At 37.8% G+C, this 20,522-nt stretch overlaps 1 protein-coding gene across 5 annotated transcripts in view; it reads right to left on the reverse strand.

The window, feature by feature from the left end:
- Positions 1-20,522, reverse strand: part of LOC122809153 — a 1,026,347-nt gene that overhangs the window by 12,199 nt on the left and 993,626 nt on the right. For all 5 annotated transcript variants that reach the window (XM_044080437.1, XM_044080436.1, XM_044080435.1 and 2 more), the window contains 2 exons: positions 2,711-2,740; positions 53-89 (listed from right to left, as the gene is read on the reverse strand). In XM_044080437.1, the coding sequence (XP_043936372.1) occupies positions 59-89; positions 2,711-2,740 (61 nt within the window). In that variant the 3' untranslated portion in view covers positions 53-58. The remainder of the gene's footprint in view (positions 1-52; positions 90-2,710; positions 2,741-20,522) is intronic.

A 20,522-nucleotide genomic window follows, 5' to 3' on the forward strand; every position in this document is an offset into this window, starting at 1 on the left:
TTTCTTAAAAAGCTGCTTATGTTAGCATATAAAATACATGCATTAATATTACCTCTGATTAGATTGCACTGGTCGTTTTCATGGGAGTCCTGAAAAAGAGAAAAAAATTATGTAGCCATTTCTGTACCCATCTGCATTCACACATGCGTATGCACACCTTTTAAAGGAAAAGACCATATCTAAACTCTCTCTTCTGAAACTTTTGCTGAAAACAGTCAACTTTCAGCTCATCAAATGTTTTCATACAAATCATAGTAATGTGTTTAATGGTTTTAAATAAATGAGTTATGCTACGCTGTAATTTTCTCAATTTCTTAAAGCATAACAAACGATTGATTTAAGCAATACACTGAAATTAATGAAATGCCACATTAAAGATAAACAGACGTGATCAAATTAAAAAAACAAAATCAAAATAAACATTTCACCCATACTGTTACACAGTGAGGCCACTCAAGTTATACTATACTTTTATTACTCCGCAGTCTTGAGTGCTGTCTTTAGTAAAACATATCTGAAAATGACTGGGAAAAAAACACCATGGGAAGATACACTGTCTTGCCGTACAACCCACCACCCCTCACCACTTGACTGATTTCAACACTGATTCAGTGCAATACTGCAAACAAGTCAGCCATTTTCATGGTTGAAATGGAAAAAAACAAAAAAGAACAAACGTTTCCTTAAATATCAGACAAGGAAGATTGTATTCTGAGCTGGTGTACTCCCAGATGTACTATCTAAGTTCTTTTGAGAATATTACCCATCAGTGTATGTCTGATTAACCACCATACACTTACTAGAAGACTATTTGGCAAGCACCAGCAGAACAAATACATCTTCAAATGAACTATATAAATTATTCCACAGAGTATTTATGTTAGTGTGATGGGTGACTACCATCACAGGAATCTACATGTCAAAGGTCCATATTTCTTCCATGCAGACTATTTCTAATGTGCTCTAGTGGCTTAGTGCTTCCATAAACAAGGGATACTAGGCTTTAAACCAGTCTACACGGTTGCACCTGTCCTGTAGCACTCCCATATTTTTCTAAACTGTCAACACTCAAATTGTTATACTATTTCTATATACTGCATTTTGTGAGGTGATAATGTGACACATGCACATATATTACACCTTTGCATGCAAAAAAACCTCTTCATCTGCTTGTATGTATAAATAAAAAATAGTGCTCCTAAAAGCCTAAGCTAGAGCCATAAACCACCCTGCTATACATTAAATGTTTGTCACAAAAAGCAACAGAAAAAGTTCAAAACAGGAAATGAATGAAGTGCCCATAAAGAGAATACATGAACAAAGCTTGGTAACTGTCAAGAGGAAAAAAGAAGATTCACATAGACAAAACAGACAAGTTACACACAGGACAAGCACAAGAAAGAGACTAAAACTGAATGTTATCGGAAGTGGGACGCATTGGTCATCAAGGAAAATACCATGGACAAGACAGCATGGAGACCCACATTCCCAAAAGTTCTGCCCTAAATTTGAAGAACTGAAGAGCATTGATTGTCTGTGTAATAGTATCATTTTCCAAAGAGAAGTAACCACATCAGGTGAGCGGGCATGCACACACACACACACACACACACACACACACACACACACACACACTGAACACAAGTCATAGTGCTAGTGTTTGTATAGAATGTGGAATGAATAAGTAAGATTAGTTGTTAACTTTAAGTGACGCATTTCATTTATTCTTTGTTAGTACTATGTTCTTCGTTTTTTTTCAGATGACGGTAATCAGCAGCAAGAAGGACAATAGACAACAGACCTGAGGGTCTTCCTTAAGTGGTATACAAGTATTCATGTGGGGATGAGGAAGCTGAAAAAACAAATACCCCATATACTCACATGATTTCCAGATAATAAGATCTTGGTGGGAGATAATGATTTTATGTGAATCCTTAGAAATGATGACAAAATAAAATAATACATAATATCAATATAAATGACTTTATTGCAGAAAATTAAGGACCTAAGGGATGATATAATGAAAATATTTACATGCAGCGGTTAACATCAAAGGTCATTGCTTCTGTTTCTTGGTGCAGAAGAAACACAGTTTAAATAAGATGGAAAGAAATAAATGACAGAAAAAGGTGGTCAAGATTTCAGAATGTGAGTTTGCTAACTACTGTAATTACTTCTCCAAAAGTTAAGCATGACTTGAGTTTTATAGATTTTCTGGCATGCTTGTTCTTCTATTAAACGATAAGTCTGGTGTTGGTCTACTGAAGCACTGATGGCAATTCAAGGATCTTTGTGTTTAGTATTTATGTCTGCACGTCCATGCATGTTTGTAAGATGGTGTCAGTCCTCCTTGTAAAATGACAGTACGTCTTCGCTGTGGGATGTGGGGTTTGTCATGACCTTCTAGAATATATGGATACACTCCTCTTGGCCACGCTTCTTGTTTTTTTCAGTCAAGACTCTGTGACACTGGATAACATTTTTCCAATTATTTGACAGTTTGTGATTTTTTATTTTCAGTTTTGTACCATGCAGTATGCCATTGGTTTGTGTATTCTACTTACTACAGCTTGGAAAAATAAAATATACATCTATTCATAATGAAATATTGAATATTGCTGCATTATGTTGTAAGAGAAAACATTTAAAATACAATGAAAAATATATTTTCATTTTTATGGTTCTGTTAGGTATGTTGAACTGAACTCACCTTTCTGTTGGGTCTTCACTCTCCTTTTCCCTGTAAAGATCATAGATATTCTTTATATTTCCAGTAAAGATCTGGAACAAATAATTTTGCCTAAGCATGCAACAGACTCTTTTAACTACTTTCTAATAGTAATTAGGTTCCTAAAATCACAATTTAACAATCAAGTCACTCCAGAACTGAAAATGAGGTTTAAACACATGAAAAAAAAAACATTGGTCCTAATGGAAGCAATCCAAGCTAACCTCTAATCATGAGAGATTTTCTGCACTATGTAAAATTACTGTAAAGTCTATATGGTAACACAAAACCATAGCCATCAGAACAGAAAAAAACACACCATCTCTCAAACACAAAACAATTTTGGATTTTCAATTCTATTCTATTACACCACCTCTAATTAAAATAAATAGTGCCCTCAGCTGTCATAACTTTCTAAAAGACTTTTCTTTTTTCCAGTATATTTTATTACAGCTTAAGAACTTCAGAAAATAGAAAACAGAATACACCAACTTTAAAAGAATTTTCTAATTATGTATTTCTGCCTCTGCCCCTCAAAAAGCTCCCCTATACCCAAGTGCCTAATTTAACAGCACTATCTACCCCCACTGAAAAATGCATCTCTGGAACCTGCCAGATACAAACTCTTTCAACAGAATATGCCCCAGTAATTCCATAGTTACATCTACCTGCTCTACTACTAAATGCAGCCTAACAGGAGTCATCTACTTAGATGTACACTTTAAACTATTCCAGCAGTCATAATATTCTTACAAGCAGTAAAAAAGATGATGATACTTGGAGTTTTATTTTACATCTCTTTCTCCTCCAGGTATGCAACCTAAATATTAAAAAAAATGTGCTTGATATACATTATGGGTTTGCTCATGCCCAAGTTGTCTCAAATTAGTATATATTGTCTTTCTCAAATGGAAGCGAAGTATAATATGGAACATTGTGCATATTATGCTACTATTATACTAACATTATAGTCTATGCAGTGTGCATACTATATTTCAAATATTTTATGTCAGTGTTTACTACTTTGATATGGTTGTCATTAGCATTATGATGTGTGACTCGTATTGTGTTATTATGTGGGTATATATTGCTTCAGTTTCAATCCCAGGAAGAGACCAAAAAAGGTCCAAGAGGATCAGAGCTCTAGCCTACCGCTTACAAATACAAACAAAGTAAATAAATAGAAAAAATGAGGATAGGGAGTGCACCACAAGCTGATACGCAAAATTCAACGAATAAGTCCAAGAAAATCACTAGTGGAATAAACTCTTCTTTATTGTAGACAACAATAACTGCAGCAGAGTAGTATTTAAGCTTTTCGTTGACACCCAACGCTTCATCAGACATAAAAAGCTGCTGAAAACAATCTCATTTAAACATCCAATAGCATGATGTCATAACTGACTTAAAGAAACAGTTGAGTCCCAAAAATATATAAAATTGCAACTGAATAAAAACATATATATAAGAACATGTAAACGAAACATGATTGTTAAAAACCTTAATACAAAAACAACTATATAAAAATAACATAGATCTCTATGTTATTTTTATATAGTTGTTTTTGTATTAAGGTTTTTAACAATCATGTTTCGTTTACATGTTCTTATATATATGTTTTTATTCAGTTGCAATTTTATATATTTTTGGGACTCAACTGTTTCTTTAAGTCAATTATGACATCATGCTATTGGATGTTTAAATGAGATTGTTTTCAGCAGCTTTTTATGTCTGATGAAGCGTTGGGTGTCAACGCGAAAGCGCTTACTACTACTCTGCTGCAGTTATTGTTGTCTACAATAAAGAAGAGTTTATTCCACTAGTGATTTTCTTGGACTTATTCGTTGAATTTTGCGTATCAGCTTGTGGTGCACTCCCTATCCTCATTTTTTTCTACATGGTTTCAAATATTTGAGGGGAGTGCTTTACCTGGCAGTGTGTTTTTCTTTGGTTAAAGTAAATAAATAGATGAACTTTATTGTTAAAAATACCATACCCATCATGTTTAATTACTGATGAATACAAAAATATTTCATTGCTAAAAGTTTTCTTGGTTCAAAGTTAATTTTTAGCAATACAGAGATATAGGCTGCCTGACCTCATGGGGCAGAAGCATACAGCCATGATTGTATCCTAGATGATTCATGTTCAGCTAGCAACACAACCACTGGAAGGATCAGGCAGAAGACCAACACCAGCTCACCCATTCTGGGATAGGAGGGGGAAGCTTGGCATGGTATATTCCAGGTGAATTAACCACAGCAAGGAGGCTAGCATGCTATGGTGTACCATGGTGAGCCACTTAGTCAGGAGGTTGGGTATGCATGGTAGCAAGAGTTCAACTGTGATGACAGCTACCATGGAGCATGCAAATGCCAAGATGGTAGGGAAAGGACAGTTCACAGCATCAGTGGAAAAGCCTGCTCCCTAATACCTGACTTTCATCTCCACCAAGGAACGAATGGACCAGAGGTCACTTTCCCTGTTGGATGAACAAACTGGTTAGTTGGGTCAGGTAAAGCAGCCACTGGGCCAATCACTGGAGTAAAAAAATGTATTTGTATCAGTCAAAATACATAATTAATAAAATGTCTGCTCTTATGAAGTAGAATTCATGGAAATGTACAGCTGATAGCTTAGATCTTACAGTATATGCAAGGGATTTCATCAGTGTTGCACAGAGAAGGACACTTTGTTGTAGAGTTCTGGAAAATTAACTCTAACAAGCATAGCTATATGACCTTAGCAAAGCAGGACATTCTTTTGATTGGTTTAAAGGCTTTCATTTCAATCTGTTCATGAGCAGACACTTTTTCTTATTTTACCTGTTAAATCCCCCAGCCTCCCAAAGACTCCTTTATATTTATAGTATCAGGCTTTGACAGGACAAAAGAAACTTTCTCTTGTATCAAGGTGTGCTTTTCATAGACAGGAAAAGCCTAAAACCTCTCTCAGCACATTGATGTCAAAGGAAAGAAAAACTGCTATACATGACAGTAAGGAAGGAAAATATTAATTGTCAGGCTAAATGAAGATCACATAGTTGTATTGCCTTGCAATGGCTCTGAAAATGTGCTCTTCTGTCAGACCTTTTGATGAAGCTGTGTCGCTCCATTTGCAGACAGTTCTCTCAGTTAAGAGAAAGGGTTTCCCCTCTCTTGGCAAAGATATCCAGGATACAGGGAGACATAATTCCTCCCAAGAATCTCAGTGACAACTACCACAGACTCACAGGGTGCCAAAAAAGGACATAATTTGGAACACAATGTGGCCTGCAGAGGTAAAGGTGTTAGAAAATAGGCGTGTCCCTAGAATGTTACACTCCACAGTTCTCTTGCTGTCCTAGAACAGATGTCTTCCTCTATGGAGGCACCAAATAGGTTCATAGGTTCATAAGTATGTACTAGGCTAATGGCCCTGGGGCCTTTACAAACCTAGCCAGAGGATTATCCTGGTATAATGCCACCCAACCTTAGTTCCCAGTACCTCTGTCGAGTAGAGCCACTGGAGTGATCCCCGAGGTGAATTTTGTTTCCCATCCACTCATCAAGATTTCTCTTGAAGAGGGTCAGCGAGGTGCTCTGCTTGACATGTATGGGAAGTCTGTTCCATAGCATGGGCAGTCTCTGGGTTATGAACCTGTCCCACCAGCATGTCCTGTTAATTGTGGTATTGAGGTTGAGGTCTCTGGAGCATGTGGTGCAGAGGGATTGGGATTTCTTTAGATGTAGCATTTCTAACAGAGCTGAGTCAGACATGGCTTTGTAAGGCAAGCAGAGATTACCTCTAAGTATGTGATATGAGACAGAGAATAGTTGGAGTTTTTTGAGTCTGTCCATATAGGACAAGTGTTTAAGGCCTAGGATCCTCTTTGTGAGGTACTTTTGCAGCCTCTCCAGTTGTTGCAGGTGTCTAGTGAGGTGCATGCCAAATGGGGCATTGTACTCGATGATTGGCCTAATGAGGGAAGAGTAGAGGGAGACAATCACCTCTTTCTTCCTGGATGCAAAACCGTTAGTAATTAGATGTGCCACATAGAAGGACTTTCTGACCACAGTGGCAATGTGGTGATCAAAAGAGAGATTGCTGTCAGCCTGTGTTCCCAGATCTCTTATAATGCCTTCTGTGTTCAGTGGACTACCATCAATGTGGTAGTGCATGGGAACTGGGGTTTTCCCAAAGGGGATGATGACACATTTTTTGGCATTGAGCTTAAGGCCATGGTTCTGACACTAGTCGTTGGTCTAAGTGAGGCCATTCTGTAGGATGTTAACATCATTTGGAGAGTTAATAATAGCTCCCAACTTGCAATCGTCTGCAAATTTTGTCAGCCAGAGTCCCTTCATGTTGGCCTGGACTTCAGAGAAGTAGATACCAAACAGGGGAGGACCCAGAACCGAACCCTGTGGGACTCCACTCGTGACTAGTCGGCAGTCTGACTGGAGTCAGCTACTTTCACACTGTGGGTTCTATCTGTGAGCTGGTTTGCAACTCATCTAGTGATATAGGGGTTGATGCCAAGCTTAGTGAGTTTTTCTATGATTCCTGAGTAGGAAATGGTATCAAAAGCCTTGGCCAGATCAAGGTAGGCTGTATGAACCACCTTGCCTTCATCCACAGCTTTGGTGACTGACCTAAAGAAGTCAACTGAGTTGAGTAGGCATGATCTACCCTTCACAAAACTAAACTGTGTGGGATACAGAGTTTGGAGATTCCCTATATCCTTGTTTATTAGCTCCATGATGATGATTTCCATAGCTTTGCATATCAGACTCATCAGGCTAATGGGGCAATAGTTCCCAGGGTCTGTAGTTGCTCCTCTTTTATGGAGAGGGATGACTGTAGCAGTGCTCCATTCAGTAGCGACAAAGCCTGAGGTGAGACTGTGATTGAACAAGGTACATAGGTGAGGTGCCAGTTCACTCTGTAGTTCATGTAGAACACAACCAGGGATATTGTCAGGTCCCATAGAAGTTGTATTCTTGGCCTTGGACAGTGCTGTTTTAACCTGTGCAGCAGTAATACTGAGTGTCTGGCAATCTACTGGTATTGTGATTGGTCCTTTGGGGGGGTAAAATTGGCACTGAATCTGTCGGCCAGTATACTGGCAATATCTGTTGGCTCAGTATAAGAGGTACCATTGTGCAGTAGCTCAGAGCAAATCTGAGTATTGCAGTAGATTACTTTACATAACTATAGAAGGCCTTGGGGTTGTCTTTAGTATCTGCTGCAATTCTGTTTTCATAGCTAAATTTAGAGGATCTGATGAGGGATCTCAACTTTTTGTTGAGGCTGATAAGGGAGTTTTTCCAGTCTTAGGACATCACCTTATTCCGCATCAGTTTCCTCCTTCTGTTGTAGAGTTTATTTAGGGCAGGGGACCACCAGATTGGCTTCCTTTTTTTGGAGGCGAGCATCTTGGTTCTATTGGGTATGGCAAGATCCATGCATTTGTGTACGTGTTTTGTACAGTGCATTGGTGTATGATTCTGCGGTCACGCAACTATTGTCCATTTGCATGGGTGCCATGAAGTTAGCTACCTCTGTTTTTAGGAGTCCAAAGTTAGCTTTGGATAAGTTTTTCATGGTGGTTACCTTTGTGTGGGGGGAGGGGGGTTCCAAGGTGATTAGTTTTTGGTTGGATCTAACCAGGGAGGAGCTGACTATTGTTGTAGAGCAACGGTCGCCCATGTTAGTAATGACCAGGTCAAGGATGTTGCTACCTCTAGTGGGGGTAATAACAAACTGGTCCAGGGCATTGGAATTAATGAACTGCAGGAAACGTTGGGCAAGTGTATTGGTACATGAGTAGTTTACCCAGTTAATGAAGGGGTAGTTGAAGTTGCCTAGTAAGACAGTGTTAGGTTGGACCCTAATATTCTCCAGGATGCTTAGGAATGTGGAGTGTGAGTCTTGGGACATGGTTGGGGACTTATAGCAGACTATGACCTGAATCGCTGTCTTACCCAATGTTAGCTGCACCTGAAGTATCTCTGATGCATTATGTTGGGCTACCAGTCTGGAGGTGAGTGCATCCTTTATGAATATGGAAACACCACCACCTTTGGAGCTTCAGCCCATGTTCTGGGGCCAAAAAGTGTGGAATGAGTTATAGCCTGGTAGTGCAGGGGTGCTTCCTGCTGCCTTGAACCAGGTCTCTGTTACAGCACAAATGTCGATGTTCTCCATTTTAAGGAGTGCTTCAAGTGAGTGCATTTTGAGATTTAGACTTCTAGCTGTGAGCAGCATGACCCTCAGATTGCATTTGTTTGTAGTTGTTACGGTAGTAATTTGGTCTTTGGAACACCGCCTAAATAAGGTACTATAAGGTACCTATATATGTGTGTATGTGGACATTAAGCAGCATTCTCAGTACCCCCTCAGAGAAAAATCATAATAGGGAAGCCTGTGACTTAACAGTAGAAGGACAGGACTTCTGACTGAGGATTCCAGTGATAACAGAGCTGTTCTATGGAAAGGAGATTAGAGGGAGAAAAGATGCCTGCTTAGCACAATGACTGGGAGTGACATGAAGTAAATTTTTAAAATCACATATGAGTTGCAGAGGGAGAGCGGTTGTATGTTATTGTCTTCTAAAGAAAAATGAGCTGCTTGTGAATAAGCTAGAAGCACTGCAGAGGAAATTTCTAAGACTGTAGGTCCAATCATAAATATCACACACACACACACACACACACACTGGATTAGAGCTATATCTATGGCTCTAGTTCTCTACAACACTGACGAGTGTAGGAGGCACTACACCATGTGTTTTAACATTTTGGTGAACAACTGGAGCATCATATAGGCCATTGGAAGGATTTCTATCTATACTGTCCTAATACTCTGCATCTCTCTGGGATGGAAACTGGTATTCAGAGTTGTGGCTTTAAATGCTTAATCATTAAGTATTTATGGTAACCAAGGAAAAGCACAGGGGGGGCTGGATCTTTACTTTTTCCCTTAAATCATCAGTGGCATATCAAGCTCTGGCAGTTAGTGCAGATGATGACAGGCTGTTAATAAGCTGTTTTTGTGGTCCTTAATTTGATTCTCTTAGCCTCCATTTGCTTAACTGTGTAAAATGAGAATAAAGGCAAGAGACTTAGACTTCATTTGCCTAGCTTTGTGACTATGAGCAAGTAATTTAACCAGACAGTGTTCCCAAGCTGAGCATGAAAAGGGTTCATATAGACCAGCATTCTACACTGGTTAGCAAATACAAAAAACAAATGTTGTGAAAAGTTGGCTTTTGTACAAGGAAAATCCAACGTTCACACTAAGGGGTCCATTAGGTCCATGATGTGTCATTTTCAGACTTTGTATAAATCAATAAGGAGTATGGGGTCTCCCTTGCACTGGTGATATGCCCACTCTTCCTGATGAGGTACTGGTTTCTCTTTTAAAGTGTGTTCCTTCAGAAATTTGCCAAGTAGCCTGCAACATTTAATCAAATGTGTTCCACTGAATGTTTGCTTGTGCAAGGTGCAGCCAAAATATTATAGCTGTTTGTGATGTACATGCAGCAAGTGAGTAAATGACAAGAAAAGCATACCCATTGTGAACAAAGATAGGCAAAAATTGGAAAACTGAACATGAAAGTTAGTATATATTGATACCCATAGCTAAGGGAAAAAAAAAACAGCTTGAACCTGTGGATATTATGGCTGCAACAGATTTGTGGTATACACTGAATGTAACTGTAGAGTACACACGCAGGGATAGTGTAATACAGAAGGATGGTGTATAGCCATTTATAAAATGGGCAGAAAACACTGACAAATCAGACCTCTAGGTGCCTGTACATCAGATCTGTTCTACCGCATGGGAGAAAATTAGTGCTAGCCACCTAAACCTTATAATCATATACCTCAACTCATTCACAGACTTCAAAATTCAGCAAACTACTACTACCACTATCTTGAAATGTCATTTTGCATGGAAAAACTGTCCCAGAAATAAAACAAAAACAAACTAGTTACTCAATAAAAACAATCCCAAACACCAAAGGCACACACATCAACTAAGAAACATAACTAAATATGCCTAAAATATAATAATAATAATAATAAAGAAATTAAACAGAAATCAAGATTTTAACACAAGTTAAACATATTTTATATTGATAAAATCATTAAAAAGTCAAACATAAGTACATTACCTGATCAGAAATAGTAAAAAAAAAACCTCCCAACAAAGGTCAGAAAATAATATTGTGATGAAGGTAAAAGCATTCACCACACAAACAGGAGATGAAGTTAAGGGTGTCCCACAGGGTTCTATCCTAGGCCCATACTTGTTTAGATTGTATCTTTCAGATCCATATGTTTCATCTGAGGTGTTCTACAGTCTGTATGCAAATGACTTGAAATTGGGTAAACTGATTACATGTGTTACAGACAGGACATGTCTGTAAAATAACTTGACTAAATTGAAGATTTGGGCACAGAAGAATAATATGCTAATAAATGCATCAAAAACTAAGCATATGAGATTTGGGACAAACAAACTGAAAGGTTAACACTTAATGCAGCACACAATGATTGAAACTGTAGATTCATGTAAGAACCTGGGTATATGGATAGATCAATTTTCTAATCATATCAACCAATTGCTTTATGATAGTTTTAGATTGTATAAAAAGATTTAAAAGGCTAGGAAATCAGAAATGATGAAGTCACTGTTTATAGGTTATATCAGACCCAAACTTGGGAATGGTATAACAGTATGGAAACCTTATAAGAAAACAACAAACATGAGTAAACTGGAAAGAATAGAGGGGAAACATACTAGGACATCCATGGATGAGACAATTTAGATTATTATGAAAGACTAAAATATCTGCAGTTGTACAGTGTATCATATAGATATTTAAGAGGGGACCTTATTTGGGTATATAGGGCATTTAGAAACCAATACCTCTGAGAATGTTTGGGGTTTTCAAAAAGTAGTGGAGAATCATCAGACAAACTATGTAGAACATTCTATAAGAATGAGAACTGTACTAACTATTTCTCTGAGAAAGTAGCTGATACATGGACTAGACTACAAAATTACATTAAGGCGTGCATTGGTTTAGATATTTTTAAGAACAGCATGGACACATATTATGGAAACAACTGTTTTGGTATATTGGCAAGCTAGAATGGCAGTATTGCCCTACTTGAAATATTGTATGTATGTATAAAACAGTGTAGGAAGGAACAGGAAGTCAGTCAAGTGCCATTAGCAACAAAAACAGAAGTTCAGCCACTGCAATCTAGAAGACAAATTACACATACACACAAACACGCACACATACCCTTTCTCATGCACATGCTCACACACACACGCACACACACACGCACACACACACACACACACGCACACACACACACACACACACACACACACACACACACACACACACACACACACACACACAAACACAGACAAATATCCTTTCTCATGCACATGCTCTCACACACACACACACACACACACACGCACGCATACACAAGTCTGTGCTAGGCATTGATTGACATAACAGGTTAATTTGAAGATACAGAACACAAAAGTAAAATATGGAATAAATACAAATGCTTATTAAAATGGAAAGAAAACACACATAAAATGACCATAAATACCCAATTAAATAAAGTCAACAAGAATACCATCATCTAAACCAACTTAAGAAAAATGACAGGGAAACATTACTGCTGACATACATGTGTTTTTCATTTTCTGCTAGTTGCCACAAAATGACTACCTGTATGAACATTTTTAGGGCTGAAACAAGCACACCATGAAGTAAATAAACCTAAGAAAACTGATGTGCAGTGTGTGAAGCATTTCTGCTTACATGTATATATCTTTGCAGTCAGTGGAGGTACCACCAAAATGATTGCTCTTATGAATATTTCTGAGGCTGTGCTTCCTAGAAAATATTTTGTGAATCTCTGTCGTACCAATATTTAAGTCACTCATCTGGACTCATTCTCTTGCCTTTACTCAGTTATAGTGGCTGGAAAGCATTTCCCAGAGTCACATTAAATTCAAATGTGACAAAAGTATCTCAGGGGTGCAACAGATAGCACACTTGTCTTTGATGCAGAAGGCCTTGAGTTTTATTCCCATATGAGGTAGATGGACTGCTGGCACTACAGTGCTACGTAAAGGGGGTACTGACCTCCTGAGTGTGTCATCCTTTGGATGAGATGTTAAATTGAGATCACATCTGCTTGCGTTGTGGTATTACAGGCCAACACTAAGGGACTCTGGCTAACAAAGTTTGCAGATGACTGCAAACTGGGAGCCATTATTGAATCCCCAAATTATGTGGATACTCTGCAAAAGGGCCTTACAGAAACAGATGATTCATGCCAGAACCATGGGCTCAAGCTCAATGCCAAGAAATGTATCGTTATCCCCTTTGGGAAAAAACATGTACCCGTGAATTACCACATAGGTGGCAGTACACTAAATACCAAAAGTGGGATAAGAGACTTAGGGACACAGGTGGACAGTGGTCTCACCTTCGATAACCACATTGTCACAACAGTCAGGAAATCCTTCTATGTGGCACACCTCATCACTAAGGGCTTTTCATCCAGAAAAAAGGAGGTCATTGTCCCACTGTACTCATCCCTCATTAGACCCATTATAGAATACAATGCCCCATTTGGTATGTACCTCTCAAGACATCTGCAACAACTGGAAAGGCCACAGAAATACCTTACTAAAAGAATCACAGGCCTAAAGCAGATCCCCTATGCTGACCACCTTAAAAAACTCCAGGTATACTTTGTTATATATCGTCTACTCAGAGGCGATCTCTGCTTAACATACAAGGCCATGTCAAACCCAGAGCTTTTGGACATGCTACACTTAAAGAAATCCCAATCCCTCAGAGTCATATGCCCCAGGGATCTAAACCTTGTCATCACAATAAACAAAACATGTTGGAGGGATAGGTTCCTGACCCAGAGACTCCCCAGACTCTGGAATAGACTGCCCATACATGTCAAGCAGAGTGCCTCTTTGGCCCTCTTCAAAAGGAACCTTGACAATTGGATGGGAGAAAGGAAATTCACCCCGGGGATCACGTCAGTTGCCCTGCTAGACAGGGGTCCAGGGAAGTAAATAGTATAGGAAGAAATAGCCAGGGAATTGTTATGGTGAGGCTTGTAGAGGCCCTAGGGCTGATAGCCTAGCACCAACCTATGAACCTAGCTCTGATGAATGCAAAAGATCCCATGTCACTTATTAAAAAGAGTAGGAGTCCTTTATTTAACACAACATAAAATATGTTATTTACATATCTATAAAATGTACATATTTCCAGGAACATATATGCACATTTCTACTTTACTTTTTACTATTTATAATTTTTCTTATAACATCCTCATTATTCTTCCATAATTGACCCCCACTCTTTCTATTACAACCATAATCTGATTTTCCACTATATATCTGACAAACTAATGTCCCATTAAACAAAATTTAATTTCGTCTTTCATTTCAAATAACCCATCTTGCACAAAAATACATTTTTGTACCCTTCTCACATAGTATTATTATTTTAATATTCATACATAATAACATTCATATCTGTATTGTTTATGTCATTAATAGTCACAAAATATTTTCTTCACACAACTTTTTCCAGAGTTTCACCAGCCTTCTACATTTCAAAAGAAAAAAAACAACATAAGCACACACTTTCAACTTGCTTTTTACATGGCATTTCCCCTTTAATGGTAATCTATTTATTACCAGTCTCTATAGGAAATCCTGACACCCTACTATCTTGGTACTCCACTTTTTCCTAGCTTTAATGGCTTTAACCATTTCTTCTGGTAAAATTTACCATGGCCTTACATAATAATATTGTTTCATCGCATTATTACAACACATACTTCTACCTTTCTCTGTATCATCAGATTTTCTATGTTAGCATTTTTTCTTCATAATTTTTAATTTCCATATTCTTTTTTCTTTTTTTCATACTCTCATCATCTTCCAGAATTGTTTGTACTTATATTTAAATATTCTCATTATCAATTTCTCATTCCCTTCCTTTATCCACTGTAATACTCTATACAAATTTAAATAAGCAAAATAAACAACTGGATTTAATAATACCAATCCCCCTTCATCTTCATGCATATAAACACAACTCTTTCCACTGGGTTTAATCTCAAACCCCATATGACAGAAATCATGAATTTCCCAATTTACTTTTCATATTTTACTTGGATCATATAAACATTGGACATATATGCTATTTTCCCATTAATACTGAATTTACTAGCTAAATCTTTTTCCCAAATACCAATGTATATGTCATCAACTGAAGATATATTTCTTTCATTTTCTTTTATCAAATCCTCCCGCTGTTATCAATTTAGTGAAGACACGTCATTCATTAAAAAATATACACCATCAATTTTCACATCACCCAAAAACCTTACTTTTATCTGTATTCAGAGTCATTCCCATTTCTGTTAAACATTCATTCAGAGAAGCCAACACCTCCCTTATCCATAGTTTTTTCTTAGCAACTACAACTATATTGTCTGTGTATGTCAAAACTACTAGAATCACCACCTCATTTTCTATCATATATCTAGCAGCTTTCATTTTAAAAGCTACTTCTCTCACTATTGCATTTATTACTAATGTAAACAATATTCTATGCATGGGACAGTCTTGTCTTATACTTCACTTCATGCATGTTTCTTTACTCAGCCACCTGTTCACTAATGCTCTCACTCTATTATTTTGATATGTTGACACACACACACACACACACACACACACACACACACACACACACACACACACACACACTCTTCTAATTCTATTATTTACTTAACATCCCAAAAAGCATCATGTCCTACTGAATCAAATGCCCTGCTAATATTATCTATCATAAGTTTCATATCTTCTCCTATGCCTGTAATATCATCCATAATTTCTCTCACAACTAATAACAATTCCTGACATCCATTCCCTTTTATACCATATATACTTTCTTTCATAATAACCCTAATTCTTTCTTTAATTCTCCTCTTTACCATCCTCTTAAAAATGTATAACCTTTATTTAGTGTGATGGGTCTCCAATTTTTTATTTTTTTTTTATTTTATTCTTCTCATCTTTCTTCCATGAATATTTTAATAGTACATAACTCTTCTGAAACAAATCTTTCCTTCAGCCATTCATTCAGTACATTTATAAAATATTCTCATTGTCAGTCCATGAATTTCTTGTACATTCCATACCCTACACCATCTGGGCGTGGTTCTGAATCAGTACTTACTTTCCTAAGTACTTCACCCAGTTCACTAATAGTAATTTCTTTTTCAAATTCTTCCTTAACTCTTTCTGGATTTTTTTACTTTCCATTCTCTGTTTTCCATTTTTTTACTATTATACATATCTCCTCATGTTTTACTACAATATTCATAGTTTTCTGTTATTTTTTTTTATTTTTACCTATCCTTTTACATTTTTCATTTCCCTTATTACACTAATATCCTCTTTACCATTTTACCCAAATATGCAGATGCCTCATCCTACCTTGTAAATAATATCTCTGACTAAACAGTAACGCTTTCTGAAAATAAATAATGCCTTTCTATACATTTTCCCATACTTCACTCTCTCTTCCTTTCATACATCTTCCTGCCATTGAAAAATACTATTTATACTTCTTTTTAAGTTCAATACACCATTCAGACCAGTTTATGTTTATATGATACTTCCATAACTGCAGTACTTCCCAGTCTCTAGCTTCCCTTTTCCATTTTAATACACTCCCGTTCTTCTATCACATCCTTCCATGTTGCTAGATGGTCTGAAAAATCCATTACAACTACCCACAAGCCTTCCAATAATGCAAAATAACAAATATTAGATCTAAGTGTTACCCTTCTGTAAGTCCACTGACTTTTGTTTCAAAAAACTAATTTAACAAAACTTATTACTTCCTGTATTTTTAACATCTTTTAAATTCTTTTTACATCTTACCCATAAATCACAATTAAAGTCCCATACAATTATAATTGTCATAACTACCATATAGTCTAATATTTGATGAAACATATTCTCTCTTTTCTTGCTAGTTACATATGTATATAATGCTATAATTCTATAAGCATGTTCTTTCCCCATCACATGCACAACAGTTAACTTTCCCATCCTTACCCAGGTTATATCTAGAATTTTTTCTGTTTTTTTTTATATAACAAAGCCACTCCAGAGCACCTTTCACTTCTTAGGTTCCATATTATATTTCCACTCCACACTTTATTTTCTGTTTGCAATCTTTCTTCACTTGTCAGGAATCTTACATCCTCTAATAGAATAATAGCCACATCACATTTAGCACACCATTCCAGTATCCCAGCAAATCGTATAGTGTTAATAATGCTGCTCATATTTACTGAAAGTACTCTAAAATTGTTGCCTTTCCTTCTTTTTAAGTTTAGGAGAAATATTTTTAAATTTTCATTTTCTTATTTTTACTATTTCCACAACTGAATATTTTCCTAGGTTTATGTACAAATAATTCTTCATTCTCAGAATCAGATTTTTCACTGCCTAGACACTTCACAAATATTGGTATCAATCCCCGTCTGTTACCCTCTCTTCCTGGATGCACTCTCACTCTCATTTCCCCCTCCATATTTTTTCTTTAACAGTTTCTTCTTCGCTAGTTCATCCTCCCCCTAACCTCTTGTTGTCTTTCATTGTGTATGTTTTCTTCTCCTTCCATTTCTTTTTCATTATTTACTGTTTTCTCTTGTCAGCGCATCTGAAAGTGTCCCCTTTTTAACACAACCTTCACTCAGGCACACACCTTCTTGCTATATGTCCTTTCTCACCACACTGGTTACAATGCACCTTCTGATAATCATTAATCAAATGAAAAAAGTCCCCACAAAAGAAATATGATTTAAGCTGTCCAGCATGTCACAATCTCTCCGTAACAAGCCATGAACTAACACTTGGTAAAGTGTTTCATCATGTTTTTTACACATTTCAAGACAGAGTCCACCCTCCACCCTCCATTCCATAAGATTTTTCCACATGTTTTTCTCATCTCTAACTTTTACAATGTTATTAACAGTTTCACACAAAATCTGCATGCATTTTTAGTTCCCTCTTTTTTCAGTTTGTCAGTTCTACACTGCAAAGTAAGCTTTTTTTAGCATTTAAGTTACTACTAGAAAACAAATAATTGTTCCTCAGATAAATCTCCTTATTTTTGTTACATAGTTCCAGAACTTTCTTCATCATTCCCTCGGTTTCAAATTTTAAGTCACAAAACATCTCTCTCCTAACTTGTATTTGTATAAATGACTGAATTTCTTGAACCTAAAACCCAGAGCAGTTACCATTGTTGGTCTTCTCATCTTTTTAAAAACAGTTTTACTTACAGTTTGTTGCTGTTTTCCTTTTTACTGGTTGTCACTGCTGCATATATTTTTGTTACTGCATTTTCTGCTGCCACAAAACCAGACATTTTCTCAGTTTGTTGCTCATAGGTTCATAGGTTCATAGGCAGGTACTATGCTATTGGCCCTAGGGCCTATATAAGCCTAGCCAAAAGGTACCCTGGCTTTCGCCACCCAAGAAAACTATTTTCCTGTGCCACTGTCGAGCAGAGCCACAGAAGTGATCCCTGGGGTGAATTTCCTATCTCCCATCCAATCATCAAGATTTTTCTTGAAGAGTGCTAATGAGGAGCTTTTTTTGATATAGATAGGTAGTTTGCTCCAGAGTATGGGAATTCTCTGGGACAGGAATCTATCCCTCCAGCATATTCTGTTTATTGTGGTGACAAGGTTTAGGTCCCTAGAGCATGTAGCGCATAGGGATTGGGATTTCTTTAAGTGGAGCATGTCTAAAAGCGCTGGGTTTGACATAGCTTTGTGTGTTAGGTAGAAATCGCTTCTGAGCAGGCAATATGCGACGGAGTAAAGCTGCAGTTTTTAGAGACGGTCTGCGTACGGCATCTGTTTGAGGCCAGTAATCCTCTTTGTGAGGTATTTCTGTGGCCTTTCCAGTTGTTGTAGGTGTCTTGTGAGGTACATACCAAAAGGGGCATTGTACTCTATAATGGGTCTAATGAGTGATGAGTAGAGGGGATCAATGACCTCTTTTTTCCTGGATGAGAAACCTTTTGTGATGAGGTGTGCCATGTAAAAGGATTTCCTGACTACTGTGGCGATGTGATTATCAAAGGAGAGACTACTGCCCACCTGTGTCCCAAGGTCTCTTATCACACTTTCGGTGTTAAGTAGACTGCCACCTATATGGTAGTTTGTGGGTACAGAGTTTTTACCAAAAGGGATGACAATGCACTTTTTGGCATTGAGCTTGAGGCCATGGTTTTGACACCAGGCATCTGTCTCAGTGAGGCCCTTTTGTAGGATGTCCACATCTTTTGGAGTTTTGATTATGGCTCCTAGTTTGCAGTCATCTGTGAATTTCATTAGCCAAAGATCTTCTGTGTTACCCTGTACTTCAGAGAAGTAGATACTCAACAGGAGAGGACCCAGGACTGAACCCTGTGGTACTCCACTTGTCACTGGTCTGAAGTTGGATTTGGAGTCTGCTACTTTCACAGTGTGGGTTCTGTCAGTGAGCCAGTTGGCAACTTATCTTGTGACATAGGGATTTATACCTAGTTTAGTGAGTTTATCTATAATTCCAGAGTGGAGGGTGGTGTTGAAAGCCTTGGCGAGATCTAGATAGGCTGTGTGAACCACCTTACCCTCATCTACGGCTTTGGTGACTGCTTCAAAGAAGTCTATCAGGTATAAGAGACATGATCTGCCTTTTACAAACCCGAACTGGGTGAGTTCCTTAGTTTGGAGATTACCAATGTCATTGTTTATAATTCCATGATGATATGTTCTATAGCCTTGCAGACCTGGCTCCTTAGGCTAATGGGGCAGTAGTTTCCGGGGTCTGTGGTGGCTACCCCTTTGTGGAGTGGGATAACTGTTGCTGTGCATCATTCAGTGGGCACATAGCCTGAGGTGAGGCTATGATTGAGTATGGTACTTAGGTGGGGTGCCTGTTCATTCTGTAGTTCATGTAGAACACTGCTTGGGATGTTGTCAGGTCCCATGGATGCTGTGTTTTTGGCTTTGGATAGTGTGTTTTTTACCTGATTACAGGAACTTTGCATTCTTCTGGTATAGAGATGAGCCCTTTAGGGGATGACAGGGGGGTAAAGTTAGCACTAAACCTATCTGCCAGGATGTTGGCAATATCAGTTGGTTCTGTATATTTAGTGCCATTGTGCTGTAACTCAGAGCAGATCTGAGTGTTGCCATAGAGATTCTTGACATAGCTATAGAATGCTTTGTGATTGTCTTTAGAGTCAGTGGCAATTTTGTTTTCGTAACTAGCTTTGGAGGATTTTATGATGGATCTCAGCTTCTTACTGAGGCTGACCAGGGAGTTTCTCCAATCATGGGATTTTACTCTTTTTTGCAACAATTTCTTTCTTCTGTTGTAGAGTTTGTTTATGGCAGGGGACCACCAGATTGGCTTCCTTTTTTTTGGAGGATAGGATCTTGGTTCTGTTAGGGACTGCACGATGCATGCACTCATGTAAGTGCTTATAAAGTGCATTTGTGTAGGATTCAGCTGTCATACCTCTATTGTCCGTCAGCATGGGTGTCGTGAAGTTTGCCACTTCTGTCTTAAGAAGCATGAAGCTGGCTTTAGAGAAATTCTTTGCTGTGGTTTCCCTAATGGGGAATGCATGTGGATGTCTAGGGTGATTAGCTTG

This window comes from Protopterus annectens, chromosome 8.part0 (assembly GCF_019279795.1).
Source record: "Protopterus annectens isolate FY-2018-M chromosome 8.part0, PAN1.0, whole genome shotgun sequence".
Taxonomy (NCBI): domain Eukaryota; kingdom Metazoa; phylum Chordata; order Ceratodontiformes; family Protopteridae; genus Protopterus; species Protopterus annectens.